Genomic DNA, 23,174 nt, shown 5'->3' on the forward strand with positions numbered 1-23,174 from the left:
ATGTCCACATTAATCGTCAGACATATTTGGGGAGACTGGGGTCCCTCCACTCCTCTGCCAAGTAGCCCGTTCACCCATCTGCTGATCCCCGTCCTGCCAGAGGCCCCCTCTGGATCTTCTGGCTCACCTGCAGGACAAACTGGTCAGGCTCGCTGAGCCTGGCAGGGTCCCCTTGGTACCCATGGTACTGCTGCACCTCCTCGCTGTCGGGGGCGTAGAGCAGCAGCTGCTTGATGTGGGAGGCCTCCAGGCGCTCGCTCTCCATGGTCAGGAGGATGTGGCGCAGCTCAATGTGCGACAGCTTCAGGTGGGCGATCAAGATGGCTGGAGAGGGAAGGCCGGGAGGAAACAGAAACAGGCTGCGGCCAAATGCCCAGTAAACAATGCTCCTTCTAAGCCACGGAGTCTTGCGGGCAAAAATTCCGCTTTGTGAGCTCCTGACACTCAAGTTGTGAGCTGCTGCATGAATTAGTGTGCTCTGGCGCCATTTCCCCTGAGCTAAGACAAAAAGGTGTGAGCTGGAGGCCAAAAATCTGTGAGCTAGCCCACTCTAACATCCTAGAGGGAACACTGCCAGCAAAGTAATCTACTCATTCTTATCGATTAGTATTTCCCCAACAATTCAATCAAAGGTAATTGTAAATTTTTTTCGGTGCAGTTGCTATTCCAATGCAATGCCCTGTCATCATCCAGCTCAATAAAGTGTTTGTGCAGCACCTCCCTTATCTTCAGTGAACGGTACTGAGTCTGGCATGTCGAGTTCGAGACTCCATACTTGGTACCATCCATTGAAGATAACGGGGGTATTTCACAAGCACTTTATTGAACTGGAATTGATGGCACAACATGGCATTGGAATCCACTGCACTGAAAGTGATTGATGCTTACCTTTGAATGAATTGCTGAAGAAATACTAATCCATGAGATAAGAAGAAGTAGATTACTTTATTGGTAATTTGGCCACGGTTGATTTCCGTTTCCTGCTGGAGAGGGAAGGGGGGAGCCAGGGCATCAGAGGAGAGCCCTGCAAAGGCTCTTGGGACTTTGGGCGAGGCCCCGCTGTCTGCAGGGTGCAAATCAAACCCTGCTGGCTAAGGCATGCAGCCTCCCATGCAAACGCCCCCCAGGACCTCAGAATTCCCGACAGCAGTGCAGAAGACTGCCGGTAGCTTCATTTGCACCCTTCCAAATATTGTTGTCCCCACTGTCAAGAGACCTCTCAGGTTTCCTGTGGAGGTTTCCCAGAAGGGTTGCTAAGGCCCCCCTCCCCCCAACCACCACCGGGGAATGAAGGGGATAGGGTTGCCAGCTGCAGGTTGTGAGACTCCTGGAGATTTGGGGTGCAGTCTGAGGAGGGCAGGGACCTCAGTGGGGTGGAACACCCCAGAGTCCACCCTCCAAAGCAGCCGTTTTCTCCAGTAGAGCTGTTCTCTGTGGTCCAGAGTTGAGCTGTAATTCCGGGGGATCTCCAGGTCCCACCTGGAGGCTGGCATCCCTCTCTCCCAGCCCTGAAGACAACGGGAACGCTTCAGGCCCATGGGAGAGGGATGGTGGCTCAGTGGTAGAGCATCTGCTTGGGAAGCAGAAGGTCCCAGGTTCAATCCCCGGCATCTCCAACTAAAAAGGGTCCAGGCAAATAGGTGTGAAAAACCTCAGCTTGAGACCCTGGAGAGCAGCTGCCAGTCTGAGAAGACAATACTGACTTTGATGGACCAAAGGTCTGATTCAGTATAAGGCAGCTTCATGTGTTCATGTGAGAGGGCAAGGCCTTCTGGGTAGGCTTGACTTTGGCTCTCTTTGACCTTTTCAGGCCTCTCTGCCCCAGATCCGCTTGGTGCGCTCAAGATTTACTTACACATGTTGTAGGCTTTTTTGTGCGAGAGGATCTCGACCACGTCTTTCTTTTTAAAGGACTCTGGCAGGGGGCTGGGCTCTGGAAGAGAAACTGAAAGATTTAATCAGAGATAAGAATGGGGGTTTGGAGGAGCCTTGGAAGGAGAGAGGAAAACAAAGAAGGCGGTCACAATGATGGGATAGGAGGAAGGGGCAGGGTTGGTGGTGGTGGAGGGGGGAGAGATCAGCAGAGCAGCAGGCCTGGGATGACGCATGCAGGGGGGGGGGGTGAGATCCAGGTATCCAGCCACGAGTGTGTGACCACCAAGAGCCCCTGGGCTGGAGGGCAGAAGCTGAGCTGTAAAAAGCAAGACAAGACGTGAGATCCCGGATCATGAGACCCCTCCCCCAGCCCCCCCAGTGCCCCCCTGCACACACGGATCCTTTGCAGCCTGACGTCTACTCACGAGGAACAGATTTCCTTCCCTTCCAGCCCATCTTCCACAGGGAAGCCTCATCTATGAATCTCACATCTCTTCCACTCTGCCTGTCATGGCCTTTTCTGCTTTTTTTGAAAGGGGCGCGGGGGAGGCAGGGGCTGTGGATTTTTTTATTTGTGATCCCTAACATGGGTATTATCTCGCATACTGCAGGGGTCACTGGGGGAGTGGGGAGGGAGGTAGCTGCGAATTTCCTGCATTGTGCAGGGGTTGGACTAGATGACCCTTGGAGTCCCTTCCAGCTTTATGTTTTTGTGTTCCAACTGCTGACTGAGATGATTTTTCTCCAGGCTGGTTTGGCCAGGGATCCTGGAGGATTTTTGCCATCTTCTGGGCATGAAGCACAGGCCACTGAGGGGGGGAGGGTGCGTGGAGGAGGTAACTGTGAATTTCCTGCATTGTGCAGGAGGTTGGACTAGATGACTCTGGAGGTCCCTTCCATCTCTGTGATTCCATGATTTTATAGCACAAAGCATGAGTCCAGTAGTACCTTTAAGACTTTGTTGTTCTCAGGGCTTTTCTTGCAACAGGAACTCCTTTGCATATTAGGCCACACCCCTATGATGTAGCCAATCCTCCTGGAGCTTACAGTAGGCCCTGCACTAAGCGCCCTGTAAGCTCTTGGAGGATTGGCTACATCAAGGGTGTGTGGCCTAATATGCAAAGGAGTTCCTGCTATAAAAAGCCCCAGCTGGTCTTCAAGGTGCTACGGCTTTGTGCTGTTGCTTCAGACCAAGGGTGGCCAAACTGCGGCTCTTTCACACATATTGTGTGGCTCTTGAAGCCCCCACCACCCCATTGGCCAGCTTGAAAAAGACATTTCTCTCTTTAAATCACTTCTCTAAGCCATGACTTGGAGAACGCATTTAAAGTTAAAGTTACTTTCTTTCCACCTCCACCTCCCTCCCTCTCCCCCATGTTTTCCTTCCTTCCTTCCCTGTCTTGCGGCGCTCAAACATCTGATGTTCACATCCTGCAGCTCTCAAACATCTGACGTTTATTCTATGTGGCTCTTATATTAAGCAAGTTCGGCCACCCCTGCCCACCTGGATCTATCTCTGTCACCCAAACCACCTCTGTCGTCACTTTGTCATAGTATCAGCTGACTTACGGTGACCTTGTCAGGTTCTCAAGGCCAGAGACGTTCAGAGGTGGTTGGGCCATTGCCTGCCTTTGCGCCCTGACCCTGGTATTCCTTGTTGGTCCCCCATCCAGATATCAGCCAGGGCTGGCTCTGTTTAACTTCCGAGGAGATCGGCATAGCCGGGGACTACCCTTGCTGCCACTAAGCACATTGAAGAGCCGGGATCTTCTATTTGGGGCTGGCCTCTCTTAATAAAAAACTGGAAGCACGTGAGCCGGGGACCTCTGCTTTAGCCTGTCGTGGGTGGGTGGCTTGGCCATCTCCACGTCTGGGCTCCCACAATACAGAATGACAGACACACCCCTCTCCGACGCCCAGAGCACTGGACGCAAGACACCAGGATGGGGCAGCGAGCGCATGTAGGCCTGACACATTACACACAGGGAACCAACAAACAGTGCTCCCAGCGAGCAGGAAGGGGAGGGGCAACACCACCCTGCCATGGTGCTGACAGGCCGAGGCAGACGGGAGTTGTTATGCAGCTACAGCATGGGCCACCAGCTGCCCCGCTTCCTTAGATAAACGCTGCCCATTAACAGACATCCCTCTGGGGCCAAGAAAGGTGCCCACTGATGCCTCTGGGAACATTCCCCGCCCCCCGCCCCCGGGGAGCTGGAGTTCCTGTCATGCCCCTTCTTCAGCAGCTGTGGTACTCACTTGCTGGCTTCTGGGTTCCAAAATGCAGCTCCAGGTCCAGATACTTGACCATGTCGCTCAGCTTGTCATAGTCAGAGTCCTCCCCCAGCTATTCCGGGAAGGAAGGAATCAGAGTCTCAGAGCGGCTCACAACCTCCTATATCTCCTTCCCGCACAACAGACACCCTGTGAGGTGGGTGGGGCTGAGAGAGCGCTGACAGAACCTGCCCTTTCAAGGAAAACTCCTACGAGAGCTGTGGCTGGCGCAAGGCCATTCCAGCAGCTGCAAGGGGAGGAGTGGGGAATCAAACCCGGTTCTCCCAGATAAGAGTCCGCACACTTCACCACGACACCCAACTGGCTCATGCTCCTCATGCAGCCCAGAAACGAAAGCAGGGGGCTTCCTCGACAATTTGAGCATGAATCAATTCGCAACTTTGTCCATTCTCTTAGAAACTTAGAGGACTGCTTTTCTATTCCAGAACTCCCCCCACACACCCCCCAGTCATACCTGCCCCCCAGATGGTGCCTTCGGAGTTCTCCACCTGCTCCCAACGCAGCCGCTTGACGCTCATGTGGTGGGATTCGCTCCTGCGGTGGACGATGCCCCGGGGCACTGGGGGGGGCATGCAGGGGACAGGCAGCGGAGGGGGGCGGTGGCGGGGGAGGCGGGGCCAGTTGCGGGTGGCCGGCTGCGGGGTCAGGACGGGGAGCCGAAGAGGAGGCCTTCTTCAGGGGCTCCGTGTCCCTGTACTCTTCCTCCTTGGGCTCGTGAAACTGCAGAGGAGGGGGGTGGCGGCGGGGGGCTGATGGGGGGCGGTGGGATCTGGTCGGACAAGCTGGAGTAGGTCAAGGAGCTGCCGTCGCTGCTGCTCTGGTACTCGCTGGCGCTGCTCAGGTCGTTGGTCACGTAGCTGCCCTGCTCGTCGTGGAAGCTCATCTGTGGCAAAGAGAGAGGTCAAGGGGGGGTGGGCAGCCGTCTTGGACTGGAGCAAGAGAACAAAGTGAGAGTTCGGGGGGCAACTTTAAGTCCAGGTGGCCAAACTGTGGCTTGGGAGCCACAGGTGGCTCTTTCACACATATTGTGTAGTTCTTGAAGCCCCCACCACCCACCCAGCTGGCTTGGAGAAGGCATTTGTCTCTTTACATCACTTCTCCAGGCCAGCCAGCAGTTTGGGGAATGCATTTAAAGTTAAAGTTGCTTTCTTCCCACCTCTCTCTCGCTCTGCCCCCCCATCTATTTGCCTTCCTTCCTTCCTTCCTTCCTTCCTTCTTCCTTCCTTCCTTCCTTCCTTCCTTCCTTCCTTCCTTCCTTCCTTCCTTCCTTCCTTCCTTCCCTTCCTCCCTCCTCCCTTCCCTCCTCCCTCCCTCCCTCCCTCCCCTCCCTCCCTCCCTTCCTTCCTTCCTTCCTTCCTTCCTTCCTTCCTTCCTTCCTTCCTTCCTTCCTTCCTTCCCTCCCTCCCTCCCTCCCTCCCTCCCTCCCTTCCTCCCTCCCTTCCTCCCTCCCTCCCTTCCTTCCTTCCTTCCTGCTCTCAGTCATCCGACCTCCCTGTCTTGTGGCTCTCAAACATCTGATGCTTATTCTATGCGGCTCTTAATGTTAAGCAAGTTAGGCCACTCCTGTTTAGGACGGACAAAGGTTTGCTCAAGCTGTGACCTTTCGTCTGCAAATGAAGTAAATAAATGAATACAACGAATTAGTGAAATTACCCAACAGCAGGCTGCTTCAGTCAGAATCCGTTACTAGAGCCAGTGCTCGCTCTCTCTCTCTCTCTCTCTCTCCCTCTCGGATTAATTCATAGAATCCCAGAGTTGGAAGGGACCTCCAGGGTCATCCAGTCCAGCCCCCTGCACAATGCAGGAAACTCACAAACCCCTGCCCCACACACACACCCAGGGACCCCTGCTCCATGCCCAGAAGATGGGGGCGGGAAACCACTCCAGATGGGGGGGAACCCTGTCTTACCCCAAAGCACTGAACGGCATTTCCCTGGGTGTGCAAGGGAGGGCTGCAAGATGCAAGCTACAAGAGATAGCTACTGATGCAATTAAATGAGCTAAGCTTGCCTCAGCTATCAAACGTGCTATTGTGAGTACGTCTCCCCTTGGCCACATCCTTTGACCACTTTAAGATCCGAGGGGGACGGTCCTCCTCGTTCCCCAGCCGGCTTCCCACCCTGGCCCGTCTTTGCGGGAGGGAGGTCTGGAGCGCAAGAAGCCCACCTCTTCGTAATCGTTTTCCGGCGTGAGGAAATCATCCACGATGGTGATCCGGTGTCCCAGCTGCTCGCTCAAGGCGTCCAGGAAGCGATCCGTGTCCCTGCTGCGGGGCGGGCGGGAGAAGGTGAAGAGCTTCTTCCTCCGGGAGAGGGGGCTGAGGGGGTACTCACCCCCACCGTGCTTGGGGGAGGGGGCCGGGCTGCTGTCCAGGCTGACGTAGGGGTTGGATTCTGTGCTGCTGGGCGAAGGGAGGCCGCCGAGCGAGTGGTAGTAGCAAGACGGGGCGGGCGGGGCAGCGTTCTGCCAGGAGATGGTCATGCCTGTCTTACGCCCACCTGCAGAGGAGCGAGAAAGACCCCTTCAGGAAACAGAGACCCTCACACCGAGCCCCTACTCGCTTGTCCTGGTGTGGCAGAAAGAAAGAAAACAGCCAACTTCTGGTGACCTTGCAGGGTTTTCAAAGCAGGAGACGTTCAGTGGGGGTTTGTCATTGCCTGCCTCTGCGGAGCGACCCTGGACTTCCTTGGAGGTCTCCCACCCAAACATGAATTGGGGCCAATGCTGCCCAGCGACTAAAATACTATGAGATCAGGCTAGCCAGGTCAGGGCAAGAGATGTCCAGAGGTGGTTTCCCCATTGTCTGCCTCTGCGGAGCGACCCTGGACGTCCTTGGAGGGCTCCCTTCGAAGCATTACTAGGGCTGACCTTCCTTAAATTCCGAGATCTGATGGGATAGGGCTAGCCTGGGTCTTCCAAGTCAAGGCGCTCTGGTCCTATCAGAACAGGAAACACTGGCTGCTCTCCGTCTGCTTCCTGTCATTAAAGATTTCTTTCTTTTCTTCCAAATCACAAGCAGGCTCCAGCTCTCGGGCGTGACGGGTAGGCCTTGCTTTGCCTCTCCGCAAATTCTGGCCTCCAGCTCCATCCCAGCTGGGCTTAAACCAAAGTAAATCTCAACAGGTTCCAATGTCAGTAAAATGTCTAGGCAAACATCACCGGACGGCAATCGCGCCTAAACAGAATAAGTGTATATGCAAACCACGTTTATCAAAAATTGTGCATCACAACGAACATCGCATATTACTGAAAACCACTCTTAATTCCACTCTCTCGGAGGCAAGTTTTGCTGGAAATTGAAGGGCTCCACCCGTCACGGTACACAAGTCGGAACAACTGGAAGGCTTTTGCCTCTGAGAAATCATGTACAGTGAACTTTATACAGCAGACTGTGTGGGGGAGAGAAGAAAACTCTATTTCCAAGTGCTGTTGAATTAAGAGTGGTTTTCAGTAATATCTGATGTTCATTATGATGCATAATTTTTGATAAATGTGGTTCACATATACACTCCATGTGTATAGGTGATATTGCTATCTGGGGCTTAAACCAAAGGCCTCTGCTGTGAAGCCAAGAGGGATTTACCTGCTGAGTTTGTTTGTTCTGAGATTGGAGGTGATGCTCTGCGCGAAGTTAAGTTGCCCAGCTTCCCTCCAAAACCGGTGGTCAGCCGGGTTTCCAGTTCTGCATAGACGGCCGACATCTGGAAGCAAATGGAGTTGCTCCAGTGGGGGTCAGTAGCTGGCCACCCACAACCCTCCCTCCCTCCAAGGCCAGGCCTGTAACTAGCAGAGGGGCTCACCATTTTGGGGTTGGGGGTCTCTGGAAGGGAGGTCCCATCCCCCGCTTGCCTCTCCCCAGAGGCTACACGGACTGGCACCTCACCAGCTTCACAAGGCCCTGCTGGAAAGATGAAATGCAACGCTGAAAGGAAAGTTCATAAGCAGATCAGAAGAGCCCTGTTGGAACAGACCAGGGAGGGTCCATCCAGTCCAGCCTCCTGTCTCACACAGTGGCCAGCCAGTTCCTCTGGAGGACCAACAACAGGCCAGAGAGGCTGAGGCCTTCCCCTGAGAAGAACCTCAGAAGAGCCCTGCTGGGTCAGACCAGGGAGGGTCCATCTAGTCCAGCCTCCTGCCTCACACAATGGCCAGCCAGTTCCTCTGGAGGGCCAACAACAGGGCAGAGAGGCCGAGGCCTTCCCCTGAGAAGAACATCAGAAGAGCCCTGCTGGGTCAGACCAGGGAAGATCCATCTATTCCGGCATCCTGTCTCACACAGTGGCCAGCCAGTTCCTCTGGAGGGCAGAGAGGCCGAGGCCTTCCCTGAGAGGAACATCAGAAGAGCCCTGCTGGGTCAGGCCAGGGAGGGTCCATCTAGTCCAGCCTCCTGTCTCACACAGTGGCCAAGCAGTTCCTCTGGAGGGCCAACAACAGGGCAGAGAGGCTGAGGCCTTCCCCTAAGAAGAACATCAGATGAGCCCTGCTGAATCAGACCAGTGAAGGTCCATCCAGTCCAGCCTCCTGTCTCACACAGTGGCCAGCCAGTTCCTCTGGAGGACCAACAACAGGCCAGAGAGGCTGAGGTCTTCCCCTGAGAAGAACACCAGAAGAGCCCTGTTGGATCAGACCAGTGAGGGTCCATCTAGTCCAGCCTCCTGTCTCACACAGTGGCCAAGCAGTTCCTCTGGAGGGCTGAAAACAGGGCAGAGAAGCCAAGGCCTTCCCCTGAGAAGAACCTCAGAAAAGCCCTGCTGGATTGGACCAGTGAGGAGCCATCTAGTCCAGCCTCCTGTGTCACACAGTGACCAGCCGGTTCCTCTGGAGGGCAGAGAGGCCGAGGCCTTCTCCTGAGAGGAACATCAGAAGAGCCCTGCGGGGTCAAGCCAGGGAGGGTCCATCTAGTCCAGCCTCCTATCTCACACAGTGGCCAACCAGTTCCTCTGGAGGGCCAACAACAGGGCAGAGAGGCTGAGGCCTTTCCCTGAGAAGAACATCAGAAGAGCCCTGCTGGGTCAGACCAGGGAGGGTCCATCTAGTCCAGCCTCCTGTCTCACACAGGAGCCAACCAGTTCCTCTGGAGGACCAACAACAGGGCAGAGAGGCTGAGGCCTTCCCCTAAGAAGAACATCAGATGAGCCCTGCTGAATCAGACCAGTGAAGGTCCATCCAGTCCAGCCTCCTGTCTCACAGAGTGGCCAACCAGTTCCTCTGGAGGGCCAACAATAGGCCAGAGAGGCTGAGGCCTTCCCCTGAGAAGAACATCAGAAGAGCCCTGCTGGATCAGACCAGGGAGGGTCCATCCAGTCCAGCCTCCTGTCTCACACAGTGGCCAGCCAGTTCTTCTGGAGGACCAACAACAGGCCAAAGAGGCTGAGGCCTTCCCCTGAGAAGAACCTCAGAAGAGCTTGGTTCCCTGAGACAAAACGGCCGCTTTGGTGGGTGGGCTGCAAGGCAGAGGTCTTTCCCCTCCCTATATCCTGTCCTCCCGAGACCCAGCCTCCCCCCCCAAAAAAATCTCCATGAATTTTCCAACGCAGAATTTGTAACCCCACACAGATGGTGCTCTTTGGATGTGGTGAAGGGAAGGAGGAAAGGGAAGGAGGCCCCCGTAAGAGGTCAGAGGCCTTCTCTCCCCAAGTGACTGAACTTCGTTATGATGCCGTCCCACAAATTTGCACTGCAGTCTGAGCTGCCCCAACCTCCAGCTCTCTTCAGGTGGGCGGCCGTGTTGGTCTCAAGGAACAGAACACAACACGTTTTGAGTCCAGAGACGCCTTTAAGACCAACCCGCCCTTGCATGTGGCCTCTCCTCCTGAGACTCCCCTCCTTCCCGCCAAGCCAGCGAAGGTGGAAGGGCACAAACGCGAAGCGAGTGCAAATCCCCCAGAATGACCCACCTCCAGTCCCACCGTCCTCAGAGCTGTGGGTGCGGATGCTTGTCCTGCACACGGGAGCAGGTCGAATGGAGCTGCGATGCCGGTCCTCAGCCTCTGGCTCAGCTGCAGCTGGAAAGGAAAACCTTCGCATGGGACGTCTCCTCCTGAGACTGATGCCTGGCTCTCTTTTGCATGGAGGAAGGCAGGAGCTCTCTGTGATGACGGTCAGGAGAGTGGAGCCCCCAGAGCTGAACACAGACACAGGGTCCTTATCTCGCCCTGGATGGACTCACTTTCCAAAGAAGTGAGAAGTGGCTCACGAAAGCTCCGCCCCGCCACAATTCTTTTTAGTCTTTCAGGTGCTCCTGGATTGCTATGGACAGACTAACATGCTGACCTCTCTTGGTTTATCACATGTGGCTCTTTCACACATATTGTGTGGCTCTTGAAGCCCCTACTGACCAGTTGAGCGGCTTGGAGAAGGCGTTTGTCTCTTGCAATCACTTGTTCAAGCCAAGCCAAGCGGCAGCTTGGAAAAATGCGTTTAAAGTTGCTTTCTTTCTACCTCTCTCTCCCCATCTATTTGTTTTCCTTCTTCTCTCCCATTCTTCTTCCCCGTTTCGTGGCTCTCAAAATCTGGTGTTCATGCCTTGCAGCTCTCAGACATCTGGCGCTTATTCTATGTGGCTCTTAGTTAAAGTAAGTTTGGCCACCCCTGCCGCACTCCAACGCTAAGGTGCTCTATGGCACAAGTCTAACTCGCTCACGACAGATTCTCAGGTGCCCAAGCCTTTCCCCTCTCATGTCATCAAGCTAATTCGGCTCTGGGTTGTGTGGAGGGGGCCCTGGAGACCGGCGGAGGAGAGGGGGAGGATCGCCACATTTGGGTTGGGAATCACCTGGAGGTCTGGGGATGGGCAGGGACCACCTCAGTGGAGAACAGCATCCTAGAGTCCACCCTCCCCAGCATCCCTTTTCTCCAGGGGAACGGGTCTCTGGCGTCTGGAGATGAGCTGCAATTCTGTGGGATCCCCCCAGGCCCCACCTGGAGACTGCTGGCATCCCTAGTTGCATCTTTGAAGGCTGAGTTCCTCCTTTGCAGAAGAAGAAGAGGAGGAGGAAGATAAAGAGGAAGGAGATGAGGAAGAGGAAGAAGGAGGAGAAAGAGGAAGAAGAGTGGAGCCGCTACAGCAAACCGGGACCGATCTCCCGCTCACCATGTGCTGATCTCACATCCCTTTTCTCAGCAGGGCTTCCTTCCAATTTCAAACTTCCTGCCCCCGGGGCTGCAAGTAACGTCGGCGTCTTCACGCAGCAAACAGAAACTGGTTTTTAGAGGTTTCTGTTTGCTGCGTGAAAATTATTTGCAGCCTCGGGGCAGATAGTGCGAAATCGGAAGGAAGAAGAGGGACGTGAGAGCGGCGTAAGGGGAGTGGGAAATCAGCCTGGCTCTCATTTTGGACATTAATTGGACTTTTTGGGATGTTAATTCATAGGGTTGCCAAAAATTGGAAGCAACTTGATGGCACTTTAGACACAGGCGCAGTTTAATCTGAAGGACTTTGAGAGCCTCTTTTCTCGCTCTCCGTTCCTCTGTGTCCTTCAAAGCTGCATTCTCTCTTTTACGCCTGGCCTGCTGGAGCCCATCCTCACAGGTTCCTCATCTACTCCTAGACAGGTCACAGGAGACGATGTTAACAAGCAAGCCCAGGTCTGCCTTCCAAAGGGAACTTGCCACAAAGCAAACCTTTCCCCCCAGGAGTCTCACAGCTCTTCAGTATTTTTTTTGTTAAACATCTTTCAGGAATAAGCACAAGCGTTGCCTTGTAAGGAACAATCCTGGAGCTGAAGATGAAACTCTTTCATTCTAAATTTACTCTCTGCCTTGGACGCAACCCCCCCCCCCCCATGTCCTCCTGAAAATGCACAGCTGGTGCTGAGGTTGCCACAGCAACGGCAGGCTGCGACAGAGTAGGTGCCGGGCCTTTCACCGCAGGGATCCGGGTGACACGCTAATACCCGCCTGCCACTCTCCCACACCAACACGTTTCCCAAAAGAGGTCTTGTCAGCTGCTTCCCTGCTGCTTCCCCTGCTCCTTGGAAGGCGCCGTTGCACTGAGTTCGAAACCCTGTGAGGAGGGCACCCGTGGATCGTGGCTCTTCTGCATCTCAGAGGCAGGTCAACGGGGATTACTCCGGAGAAAGGCTCAGGGGACTCTGCCTGCTCTGTCTTCACACGGCTGGACCTCCCATTCCCCCCTCTAGACTCTGGGGGCTGGACAAGACCCACATCATCATACTCACAAGCAAGGTAGTAGCCATATGAATCTATGAAGCTGCCTTCTACTGAATCAGACCCCCCTGAGTCCATCCAAGTCAGTCTTGTCTCCTCAGACTGGCAGCGGCTCTTTCTCCAGGGTCTCCAGCTGAGGTTTTTCACGCCTGCTTGCCTGGACCCTTTTGAGTTGGAGATGCCGGGGATTGAACCTGGGACCTTCTGCTTACCAAGCAGATGCTCTACCACTGAGCCACCGTCCCTCCCCTACGTAGTTTCACATTCTCTTTCATGTGAACATATATGAACCTATGAAGCTGCCTTCTACTGAATCAGACCCCCCTGGGTCCATCAAAGTCAGTCTTGTCTCCTCAGACTGGCAGTGGCTCTCCAGGGTCTCAAGCTGAGGTTTTTCACGCCTACTTGCCTGGACCCTTTTGAGTTGGAGATGGTGGGGATTGAACCTGGGACCTTCTGCTTCCCAAGCAGATGCTCTACCAATGAGCCACAGCCCCATTCATGGCTTTCCAGGGTCTCAGACAGAGGTTTTTCACGCCTGCTTGCCTGGACCCTTTTGAGTTGGAGATGGTGGGGATTGAATCTGGGACCTTCTGTTTACCATGCAGATGCTCTACCTATGAGCCACCGTCCCTCCTCAACATATATGAACCTGTGAAGCTGCCTTCTACTGAATCAAACCCCCCTGGGTCCATCGAAGTCTGTATTGCCTACTCAGACTGGCAGCGGCTCTCCAGGGTCTCAAACTGAGGTTCTTCACACCTACTTGCCTGGACCCTTTGTAGTTGGAGATGCCGGGGATTGAACCTGGGACCTTCTCCTTCCCAAGCAGAAGTCAGTTTCATAGTTAGTAACCTTGTCATGATTGGAGCTTAGAGAAGAAGAAGATTTTGGATTTATATCCCGCCCTGTACTCTGAATCTCAGAGTCTCAGAGCGGTCACAATCTCCTCTACCTTCCCCACCCCTACAACAAACATCCTGTGAGGTAGATGGGGCTGAGAGTGCTTTTATAGCAGCTGCCCTTTCAAGGCCATCTTCTATGAAAGCTCTGGCTGACCCAAGGCCATCTCAGCAGGTGCAAGTGGAGGAGTGGGGAATCAAACCCGGTTCTCCCAGATAAGAGTCTGCACACTTAACCACGACACCAAACTGGCTGGAAGTTTCACCAGCCTGGAAGGTGAAAATGGGTTCTGAATTTCCAGATACCTCATTTAGCTCTTAGGCAGTAAAAATACAAATTTTCTGCATGTCTAAGAATCTCCATTGACCAGCCGACGTTCCCCCATTCCCCCTGGCGTTCTTAAGGCAGTCCTTCATTCTCTTTGCTTCCCAGGAGACGGAACCTGCACCTTCTGTGAAATTGACTTAAAGAAAAGGAAATTGCCTCTGTTGATTTTTAAATATATATATATATATATACACATCCTTAGGCGTTTGGCTCTTCTCCTGCGGATGTTTTGTTTGCTATAAATATATTTTGCTAAGGCCAGTTATATTTTTGTGTCAGAGTAACTTTGTGTTAGCTTTCAGAAGCACAATTGAGACTGATTTATACACTGATTTGGTATAAGGCAGCTTCCTGTGGATCCAGCCCAGCCTCAGAACATTCACGGCCCTTCTGATCTAGCTCTGAAGACCTAGACTTTCTCAAACACACTCACGGCAGCGCAGCACACTCGCCGTCCACCTGAAAGACCCAGCTGGTTTCAGCGCTTTTCAAGGCCCTGCGCAGCTCACTGCTGCCAAATTAGGGCTGGATGGAGCCTCAGTCCCCTGCTAAACTTGTTACTTCAATTTCTATAGTAAATTAGCTTCTGTAGGTGAATCTTTGCTTCTGTATCCCAGGGAGCTACAGAACTCTGCTAGTGCTGTGGCCTGTTGGTGCTGATAACCCTGTGGATGATTTTTTGCCTTAGAGTGTTTAGACATTCTGGGAGTTAGAGGAGCCACTATCAAAATTTAAACAGAGAGGAAAGGCGTGGTCAAACTTGCTTAATGTAAGAGCCACATAGAATAAATGTAAGTTGTTTGAGGAAGGAAGGAAGGAAGGAAGGAAGGAAGGAAGGAAGGAAGGAAGGAAGGAAGGAAGGAAGGAAGGAAGGAAGGAAGGAAGGAAGGAAGGAAGGAGGGAAGGAAGGAAGGAAGGAAGGAAGGAAGGAAGGAAGGAAGGAAGGAAGGAAGGAAGGAAGGAAGGAAGGAAGGAAGGAAGGAAGGAAGGAAGGAAGGAAAATAGATGGGGGAGGGAGGGAGAGGTGGAAAGAAAGCAACATTAACAAAGCATTCTCCAAGCCCCTGGCTGGTTTGGCAAAGTGATTTAAAGAGATGATGACCTTCTCCAAGTCAACCAATGGGATGGTGGGGGCTTTGATAGCCAATATGTGTGAAGCTGCAGTTTGGCCACCCCCAAGACAGAACTTCGCTTCTTTGACGTTCAAAGACCTTCCTGACTCCAGAGATAAAAAGAAGGGGAGGGATTTGGATCAGTACATTGGGTCAGTTCTGGTCAGTTCTAGATTGTCCTGCATCACAGAGATACACCAGTAGATGCGTTAGCAGCCATAAGCCCAAGAAAGATCTATATATCTGATTGACTAATGGTTTATTTTGGGGGGAGGGGGGCCATTCATCGATGCCAAGGGGCCTTGATACACAGCCGGAATATATGTCTTATTTCTTTGGGTATACACTGTGGGTTTCTGGATTCTACTTGGAACAGAATAGAATAAACTGAACTTAGAAGGAAGCTTCGGTCTGTGACTCTCTCTGGCCAGGAAGTGCCCAGCCGCCAGCCCCGCCCGCCAAACTGGGACTTGGGAAAGGGGATTGGGGGCTCCACGCACCTGCCACGGACTTGTAGCCGAGGAACCTGGCGATCTTCTGCTGGCAGTGCTCTTGCTCCTCGTAGGTCAACAGCTGGTAGATGAACTGCCAGATGACCTGCTTGGAGGGCGTATCCAGCACAGGGTAGACGTCCACGATCAGGGTGTCGATGTTCCTGGGTGGAGGCAAGAGAAAAGGCAGCGGCCTTGTGGAGGGCTGGGAAAGGGGTTTCAGATTCTCAGGCGCCCAGATTGCAATGCAGAAACCGATCCTCTCCGCTCTGAAGAGGACCACCGCCCCCCTTCCCCCTGGCCCAAAAGCCCTTGGCCTGCACAAACCAAGGAGCCAAAGTTCTCTTCTCCTTTGTTTAACTCCGCCAAAGGGGAAGGCTTCCTTCTGGCCTTGCTGCTGGGATGCTGGCAAACACAGGAGGGCTGTCGTCTCTGGGTGGGGAAACACCTGGAGATTTTGGGGGGTGTGCAGCCTGGAGAGGGCGGGGCTTGGGGAAGGGCGGGGCCTCTGCAAAGGGAACTGAGGGAAATGATTGTGATGTTTGAGCTGAAGTGAAACCCAATGAGCAAGGGTTAACTTTCGCCAACAGAGAAGCAGGAGTGAAACTTAGGGATGCTACATATTATGGTGAAGTCTCTGTGTTGGACAGAGTTTGATACATCTCAAGGCCGTCTTGGCAGCGAGGAATGAAAGTGTGATGGGAGGGGGTCTACAGGTGGACCCTGGGCATGCTTAATAGCTTCATGAATATTCACTAACACGCCCAGCATAGGTAATTGCTTCATTTACATAGTCATACGATGTATGTTGGAGGGTGGGGGGTCATATCAAGGAGCTAATGGGTATTGCTCTGAAATAGGCAGTTGGGAAGATTAGAAACCCTCAATACTTGAGCCAATCAAGGAACAGGGATGGGGTCTTACAGCCGTGGGAGGTATACAATTGTATTTCCTTTATTCTGTACTTTGAGTTGGCCTGGTGTACTGCTCCTACTGATATCGGTAAAAACTTTAGAATGCATCTACTTGACTGACTTCGTTTTTCGTTTGGGGGTTCATGGGGAACCCGTTTATCACAGGAACTGATCCCCGGAGTCTGCTAATGAGACGGAAACTGGGAGGTTTCCAGTCCTAAAGTGGCAGCGCCCCCTCCCTACTGGGGAAACCAAGAAAAGGGCTGTTGCCAGGTCTGTGTAGATATTGATGATATTGGATTTATATCCCACTCTATACTCTGAATCTCTGGATCTCAGAGCAGTTTATAATCTCCTGTACCTTCCGCCCCCCCACAACAGACACCCTGTGAGGTGGGTGGGGCTGAGAGGGCTCTCCCAGCAGCTGCCCTTTCAAGGACAACTCCTACAAGAGCTATGGCTGACCCAAGGCCATTCCAGCAGGTGCGAGTGGAGGAGTGGGGAATCAAACCTGGTTCTCCCAGATAAGAGTCTGCACACTTAACCACCACACCAACAGACACCCTGTTAAGTGGGTGGGGCTGAGAGGGCTCTTACAGCAGCTGCCCTTTCAAGGACAACTCCTGTGAGAGCTATGGCTGACCCAAGGCCAATTCAAGCAGGTGCAAGTGGAGGAGTGGGGAATCAGACCCGGTTCTCCCAGATAAGAATCCGCACACTTCACCACTAGACCAAACAGACACCCTGTGAGGTGGGTGGGGCTGAGAGGGCTCTCACAAAAGCTGCCCTTTCATGGACAACCTCTGCCAGAGCTATGGCTGACCCAAGGCCATTCCAGCAGCTGCAAGTGGAGGAGTGGGGAATCAAACCCGGTTCTCCCAGATAAGAGAGCTCTGGCTGACCCAAGGCCATTCCAAGCAGGTGCAAGTGGAGGAGTGGGGAATCAAACCCGGTTCTCCCAGATAAGAGAGCTCTGGCTGACCCAAGGCCATTCCAAGCAGGTGCAAGTGGAGGAGTGGGGAATCAAACCCGGTTCTCCCAGATAAGAGAGCCCTGGCTGACCCAAGGCCATTCCAGCAGGTCCAAGTGGAGGAGGGGGGAATCAAACCCGGTTCTCCCAGATAAGAGAGCTCTGGCTGACCCAAAGCCATTCCAGTAGCTGCAATTGGAGGAGTGGGGAATCAAACCCAGTTCTCCCAGATAAGAGAGCTCTGGCTGACTCAAGGCCATACCAGCAGCTGCAATTGGAGGAGTGGGGAATCAAACCCGGTTCTCCCAGATAAGAGAGCTCTGGCTGACCCAAAGCCATCCCAGCAGGTCCAAGTGGAGGAGTGGGGAATCAAACCCAGTTCTCCCAGATAAGAGAGCTATGGCTGACCCAAGGCCATTCCAGCAGGTGCATGTGGAGGAGAGGGGAATCAAACCCGGTTCTCCCAGATAAGAGTCCGCACACTTCACCACGACACCAAACTGGCTCTCTGTTGGAAAATCCCTGTAGACTTTGGGGAGACAGTGGGGTTTGGGGAGAGGAGAGGCCTCAGCATGATTCAGTGCCCTAGAGTCCACCCTTCAAGGCAGCCATTTTCTCCAGGGGAGCCGATCTCTGCCAGCTGGAGATCAGTTGGGAAAGTGGGAGATCTCCAGGCCCCACCTGGAGGCTGGCAACCCTAGCTGTTGCTACAGGGCCACAGAGGCCCTTCAGGGTGTGAGTGAGTGAGGCAGAGGGAGGGTGGGAGAGAGGAGCCTGCAGCTCACCTGTGCTGGAAGAAGCTCTCCAGGGCTTTGCAGACGGTGTAGCGCTCCGGCGGGGTGAGCAGGTGCTCCAGCTGCTGGTGGAAGGTCCTTCCCTGGATCTTGATGCTGGACGGCAGGATCTCCGCCACCCACTGCAGGGAGGTGAGGGCCGAAGAGGAGCTGAGGGTCTCGGAAGACTCGCAGTCTGCACGCACGGGGCCACAACAAAGAGAAAGCATCAGTGCCCCAAGGAAGGTGCGCTTCTCAAAACAGCTGGGAGGAGCCCTGACCTGGAGACCACCAAGCTGACCTGATTCTGGGATGGAAGGCCCCCAAGGAAGGCAGAGGCAGGCAACAGCGAACCACCATCCGTTCACCTCTTGGCCTGATTTGGATACTCCAGGCTAGCCTGACCTTGGGAGGTCTCAGAAGCTAAGCAGAGTCAGCCCTATTTAGTCCACAGATGGGAGACCCCCAAGGAAGTCCAGGGTTGCTACACAGAGGCAGGCAAGGGCCAAGCACCTGTTTCTCTCTTGCCTTGAAAACTGTATGCGCTCTGGGGTCTCCATTAGTCTGCTGTGACTCGACTGCTCTTTCCACCACCAGCTGGGAAGGGTGGGGGGAGAGTCAGATTGTTTTTGTGGGACAGATTGTAAAAAAGCACCCCACCCAGGGCCGGCCCTGTCGCTAGGCGAACTAGGCCATTGCCCAGGATGCCAGCCTTCTGGGGGCACTGACTTGGGTGCCCCCTGCATGACTTGGTGATGTTATCAGTGTGTGGGGGGGGCAGAAGTTAGCTGGACGGCAGGATCTCCGCCACCCACTGCAGCGAGGTGAGGGCCGAGGGCTGGCCCTGGCCCCACCCTATTCTACGGCTCATGGGCTTCTTTCGTTACTTGTGAAAATAGCCACAGACAGTGGGTATAACCCAAGGAAAGAGGCAGTTCTCGCAGGGCACGCCTGCTCAGAAAGTCTCAATCTGGATTGGAACCACTGACTTGCAAACGTCTCTCTCTTTATGGAGGTGAAAGGGAGGAGCCAAATCCACCCCGCAGGTTCACCGAGACAATCTGTCTTCATGGCAATGTCTGGAGAGAAACACAACAGCAGAACCCAGATCCTGAAAATGCACAGCTTGAATGTGGGCTCAGGTAGAAGTTAAAAATAAATGGCAGCAGTTTTGCCCGTCAACAGGATATGATGCGGCTCCAACTATCTGCCTCTTCTCGATCCTGTCCTCACGTAAAGGAGAGCAGCTTCCAACTCACTGCTGTTTCCCATTTAGGGATCTCAATTAGCTCCCTCCCCACCCCGCTCCATCCTGATATTGATCTGTGAATTAAAAAACGGAAGGGCACCTTGGGAAAACAGGGCAGCACAAGTGGGCTCCCTAGATGAATTTTCTGCCCTGCTTGCAAAACTCTGGATTGTATGGAACTGCTCTTGGAAGAACCAAGACACACAACAGGCAGGTTAGCACGTGGAGGAGGTAATAAGAAGACGGAGCTTGTGTGTCTTTCATCTCTGCGTTTGCAAAAGATTGCAGTCCGGATGGAACACCCTCTGCGATAAATCTGAGTTTTGTGCTGTCCTGGTGGGTTTTATTGAAATGGTCGACAGCCCTAGTCCAAACATCTCCCCATGCCTCTGCCCTTAAGCAGCAACCTTTTCTTTGAGTAGATCAACCTCGCTGTTTCAGACCAAGAGATGACACACTGGCTGAATCCTGCAGCTATACTGCCTGCCTGCAAGTGCTGGGCTGCTGCCCCTAATCCCAGATCAGGTGCTTCTGAAATACATGGCCAGGTAAGGAAGGGTCACTCACGGAGAGACTCAGACACGAGCAGCTCATGAGAGCCGTCCCAAATGCAGCTGGTGTCTTATGCCTGAACCAGCTGGGAACGGCCTGAACTAGTATGGCTTTTCCACCCCCTGCCCCAAGGACTTTAGTTTTGTGAAGGTCTCGAGAATGATGATCTTTCACACTTGGGTGGGGGGAGTGTGTGGAGGAGAGGTCTATAAAGTGGCTACTAGCCATGGTGACTAAAGGGAGCCTCCACATTCAGAGGCAATAAACCTCTGCAGCCCAGAGCCAGGAGGCAACACCAGGAGAAGGCCTCAGCCTGCCCTGTTGCTGGACCTCCAGAGGAACTGGCTGGCCCCTGTGTGAGACAGGAGGCTGGACTAGATGGACCCTCACTGGTCTGATCCAGCAGGGCTCTTCTGATGTTCTCCTCAGGGAAAGGCCTCAGCCTCTCTGCCCTGTTGTTGGCCCTCCAGAGGAACTGGCTGGCCACTGTGTGAGACAGGAGGCTGGACTAGATGGACCCTCACTGGTGTGACCCAGCAGGGCTCTTCTGATGTTCTTCTCAGAGAAAGGCCTCAGCCTCTCTGCCTCATTGTTGGCCCTCCAGAGGAACTGGCTGGCCACTGTGTGAGACAGGAGGCTGGACTAGATGGACCCTCATTGGTCTGACCCAGCAGGGCTCTTCTGATGTTCTTCTCAGGGGAAGGCCTCGGCCTCCATGCCCTGTTTGTTGGGCCTCCAGAGGAACTGGCTGGTCCCTGTGTGAGACAGGAGGCTGGACTAGATGGACGCTCACTGGTCTGTCTCAGCGGGGTATTTTGTGCATTCTTATGTTGCCTTTGTAGAGGTGACCTTTGTAGCAACTAGAGGGCCCAAGCCACCCTCCACCAATGTGAATGATCTCATCACCTGAAAAGCTGACGATGCCTTCTTCGACCACAAGGGTGGGCATTGCCCCGCTTCCCTGGAGCATGGAGACCACCTTCTCATGGGAGCAGTTCCTGCAGCGAAGGAGGAGGCGGGGGGAGAGGAGGAGAGACTGGATTTATACACCTCCCTTCACTTTGGCGTTTCAGAGCAGCTCTCAGTCTCCTTTCCCTTCCTCTCCCCCCAATAGACACCCTGTGAGGCAGGCAGGGCTGAGAGAACTCTTGAGAGAACTGCTCTTGAGAGAACAACTCTGAGAGAACTGTGACTGGCCGAAGATCACCCAGCTGGCTGCAGGTGGAGAAAGAGTGGGGAATCAAATTCAGTTCTCCATACTGAAGTCCACTAATCTTAACCACTACACCAAACTGGAAGTATGGGGGAAAGGAGCCAGAAAGGTTCCGGGAGCCCAATCTGCATGGCCGGCTTACAGCTCTGCTCTGGTGCTGTGGAAAGCAGGGAGGCACACAGAAGGGATCGGTGCCTCTCCAGCCCTTCTGGGTGTCACAGCCAAAGGAGAGAAGCCAAGGCTCTGCCAGTTCACACCTCATATCCAGACCATTCAGGAACAAGATCCGGTCTCCAGCCTTCAGCGACGCCTTGTCTGCGGGACTCCCTAGACAGAAGTGTAGAAATGCAGAGGCACTGTTCAGGAACACATTGTGCAGGGGGCTGGACTAGATGACCTTGGAGGTCCCTCCCAACTCTATGATTCTATGATCCAAAAGCTGCCCTGTGGAGTTCCTGTGGCCCTCTCTTTCCTTTCCCTGGGGCAGAAAGAGAAGTCAGGGGCTGCTGTTCTTCTGGTCTGGCAGCCTCTTGTCCCCACCCCACCTTCTCTAGGGCTGCCTCCCTCCAGGACGGGCCAAGAGATCTCCCACTATTATAATTTATCCCCAACCAACAGAGATCCGTTCATCTGGAGGAAACAGCTGCTTTGGGGGGTGGGCTCAATGGCACGGTTCCCTGCTCAGGTTTCTCCCCTCCCTGAACGCCCCGCCCCCAGGCTCCACACCCAAAATCTCCAGGCAGGTCCCAGCCTGGAGTTGGCAATCCTACGCTTCTTCAGAGTGAAGGACGACACTTTTCCTTAGGCCCTGGGAGAGACTCTTATCTCTTCCCTGTTTCCACAGAATGGAGCTATGGAGGCCTTCAGCTCTGGGGCAGCAAAACCCTCCTGGTTTCCAGTCTCCCTGCTCCACGTCACTGTCACAGTGCTCATTCACACCGAAGGCAAGCGGAGTCATTCACACGTGGAATTCCCTGCTGCAGGAAGTGGGGGCAGCTACAAGTGTAGACAGTTTCAAGAGAGGACTGGCAAAACATATGGAGTAGAGGTCCATCTGTAGCTCTTTGCCACAAGGCATAGATGGAACTCTCTGGGGCAGTGATGCTCTGTCTTCTTGGTATTGGGGGTGGGGGCAACAGTGGAAGAGTTTCTGGAGTTCTGGTCCCACTATTGGACCTCCTGATGGCACCTGGGTTTTGGTCCCTGTGTGACACAGAGTGTTGGACTGGATGGACCACTGGCCTGATCCAACATGACTTCTCTTATGTTCTCATGTGACACAGAGTGTTGGACTGGAGGGGCCATTGGCCTGATCCAACATGGCTTCTCTTATGTTCTTATGTGACACAGAGTGTTGGACTGGAGGGGCCATTGGCCTGATCCAACATGGCTTCTCTTATGTTCTTATGTGACACAGAATGTTGGACTGGATGGACCACTGGCCTGATCCAACATGGCTTCTCTTATGTTCTTATGTGACACAGAGTGTTGGACTGGAGGGGCCATTGGCCTGATCCAACATGGCTTCTCTTATGTTCTTATGTGACACAGAGTGTTGGGCTGGATGGGCCATTGGCCTGATCCAACATGGCTTCTCTTATGTTCTTATGTGACACAGAGTGTTGGACTGGATGGGCCATTGGTCTGATTCAACATGGCTTCTCTTATGGTCTTATGTGACACAAAGTGTTGGACTGGATGGGCCATTGGCCTGATCCAACATGGCTTCTCTTATGTTCTTATGTGACACAGAGTGTTGGACTGGAGGGGCCATTGGCCTGATCCAACAGGGCTTCTCTTATGTTCTTATGTGACACAGAGTGTTGGACTGGATGGACCACTGGCCTGATCCAACATGACTTCTCTTATGTTCTTATGCCTGGGGCAGTGGTGCTCTGTCTTCTTGGTGCCAGGGGGGGGGGCGGTAACAGTGGGAGAGCTTCTGGAGTTCTGGCCCCACTGGTGGACCTCCTGATGGCCTTTGGGTTTGGCCCATTGTGTGACACAGAGTGTTGGACTGGATGGGCCATTGACCTAATGCAATATAGCTTCTCTTATGTTCTTATGTCTGGGGCAGTGGTGCTCTGTCTTCTTGGTGTTGGGGGGCGGGCGGGGTAAAAGTGGGAGAGCTTCTGGAGTTCTGGCTCTGCTGGTGGACCTCCTGATGGCCCCTGGGTTTTGGCCACTGTTTTGTGACACAGTGTTGGACTGGAGGGGCCACTGGCCTGATCCAACATGACTTCTCTCATGCTCTTATACCGCTGCTGTCTAATCCAGCAAGCCCTCTTGGGCTACAGGGACTCCTTCCTAGCACTAAGATGCAATCCAAGA

The 23,174-nt window shown here is 53.7% G+C and overlaps 1 protein-coding gene across 1 annotated transcript in view; it reads right to left on the bottom strand.

The window, feature by feature from the left end:
• Window positions 1-23,174, bottom strand: part of LOC132588516 (delphilin-like) — a 72,197-nt gene that overhangs the window by 11,563 nt on the left and 37,460 nt on the right. Inside the window, 14 exon segments of the mRNA XM_060260923.1 lie at window positions 128-324; window positions 1,856-1,933; window positions 4,135-4,222; window positions 4,629-4,764; window positions 4,766-4,905; window positions 4,907-5,053; window positions 6,337-6,668; window positions 7,754-7,871; window positions 7,971-8,071; window positions 10,068-10,175; window positions 15,182-15,336; window positions 17,842-18,025; window positions 20,537-20,628; window positions 21,101-21,170. Of these exon segments, the coding sequence (XP_060116906.1) occupies window positions 128-324; window positions 1,856-1,933; window positions 4,135-4,222; window positions 4,629-4,764; window positions 4,766-4,905; window positions 4,907-5,053; window positions 6,337-6,668; window positions 7,754-7,871; window positions 7,971-8,071; window positions 10,068-10,175; window positions 15,182-15,336; window positions 17,842-18,025; window positions 20,537-20,628; window positions 21,101-21,170 (1,946 nt within the window).

The sequence above is a fragment of the Heteronotia binoei genome, chromosome 20 (genome assembly GCF_032191835.1).
Source record: "Heteronotia binoei isolate CCM8104 ecotype False Entrance Well chromosome 20, APGP_CSIRO_Hbin_v1, whole genome shotgun sequence".
In the NCBI taxonomy this organism is placed as follows: Eukaryota; Metazoa; Chordata; class Lepidosauria; order Squamata; family Gekkonidae; genus Heteronotia; species Heteronotia binoei.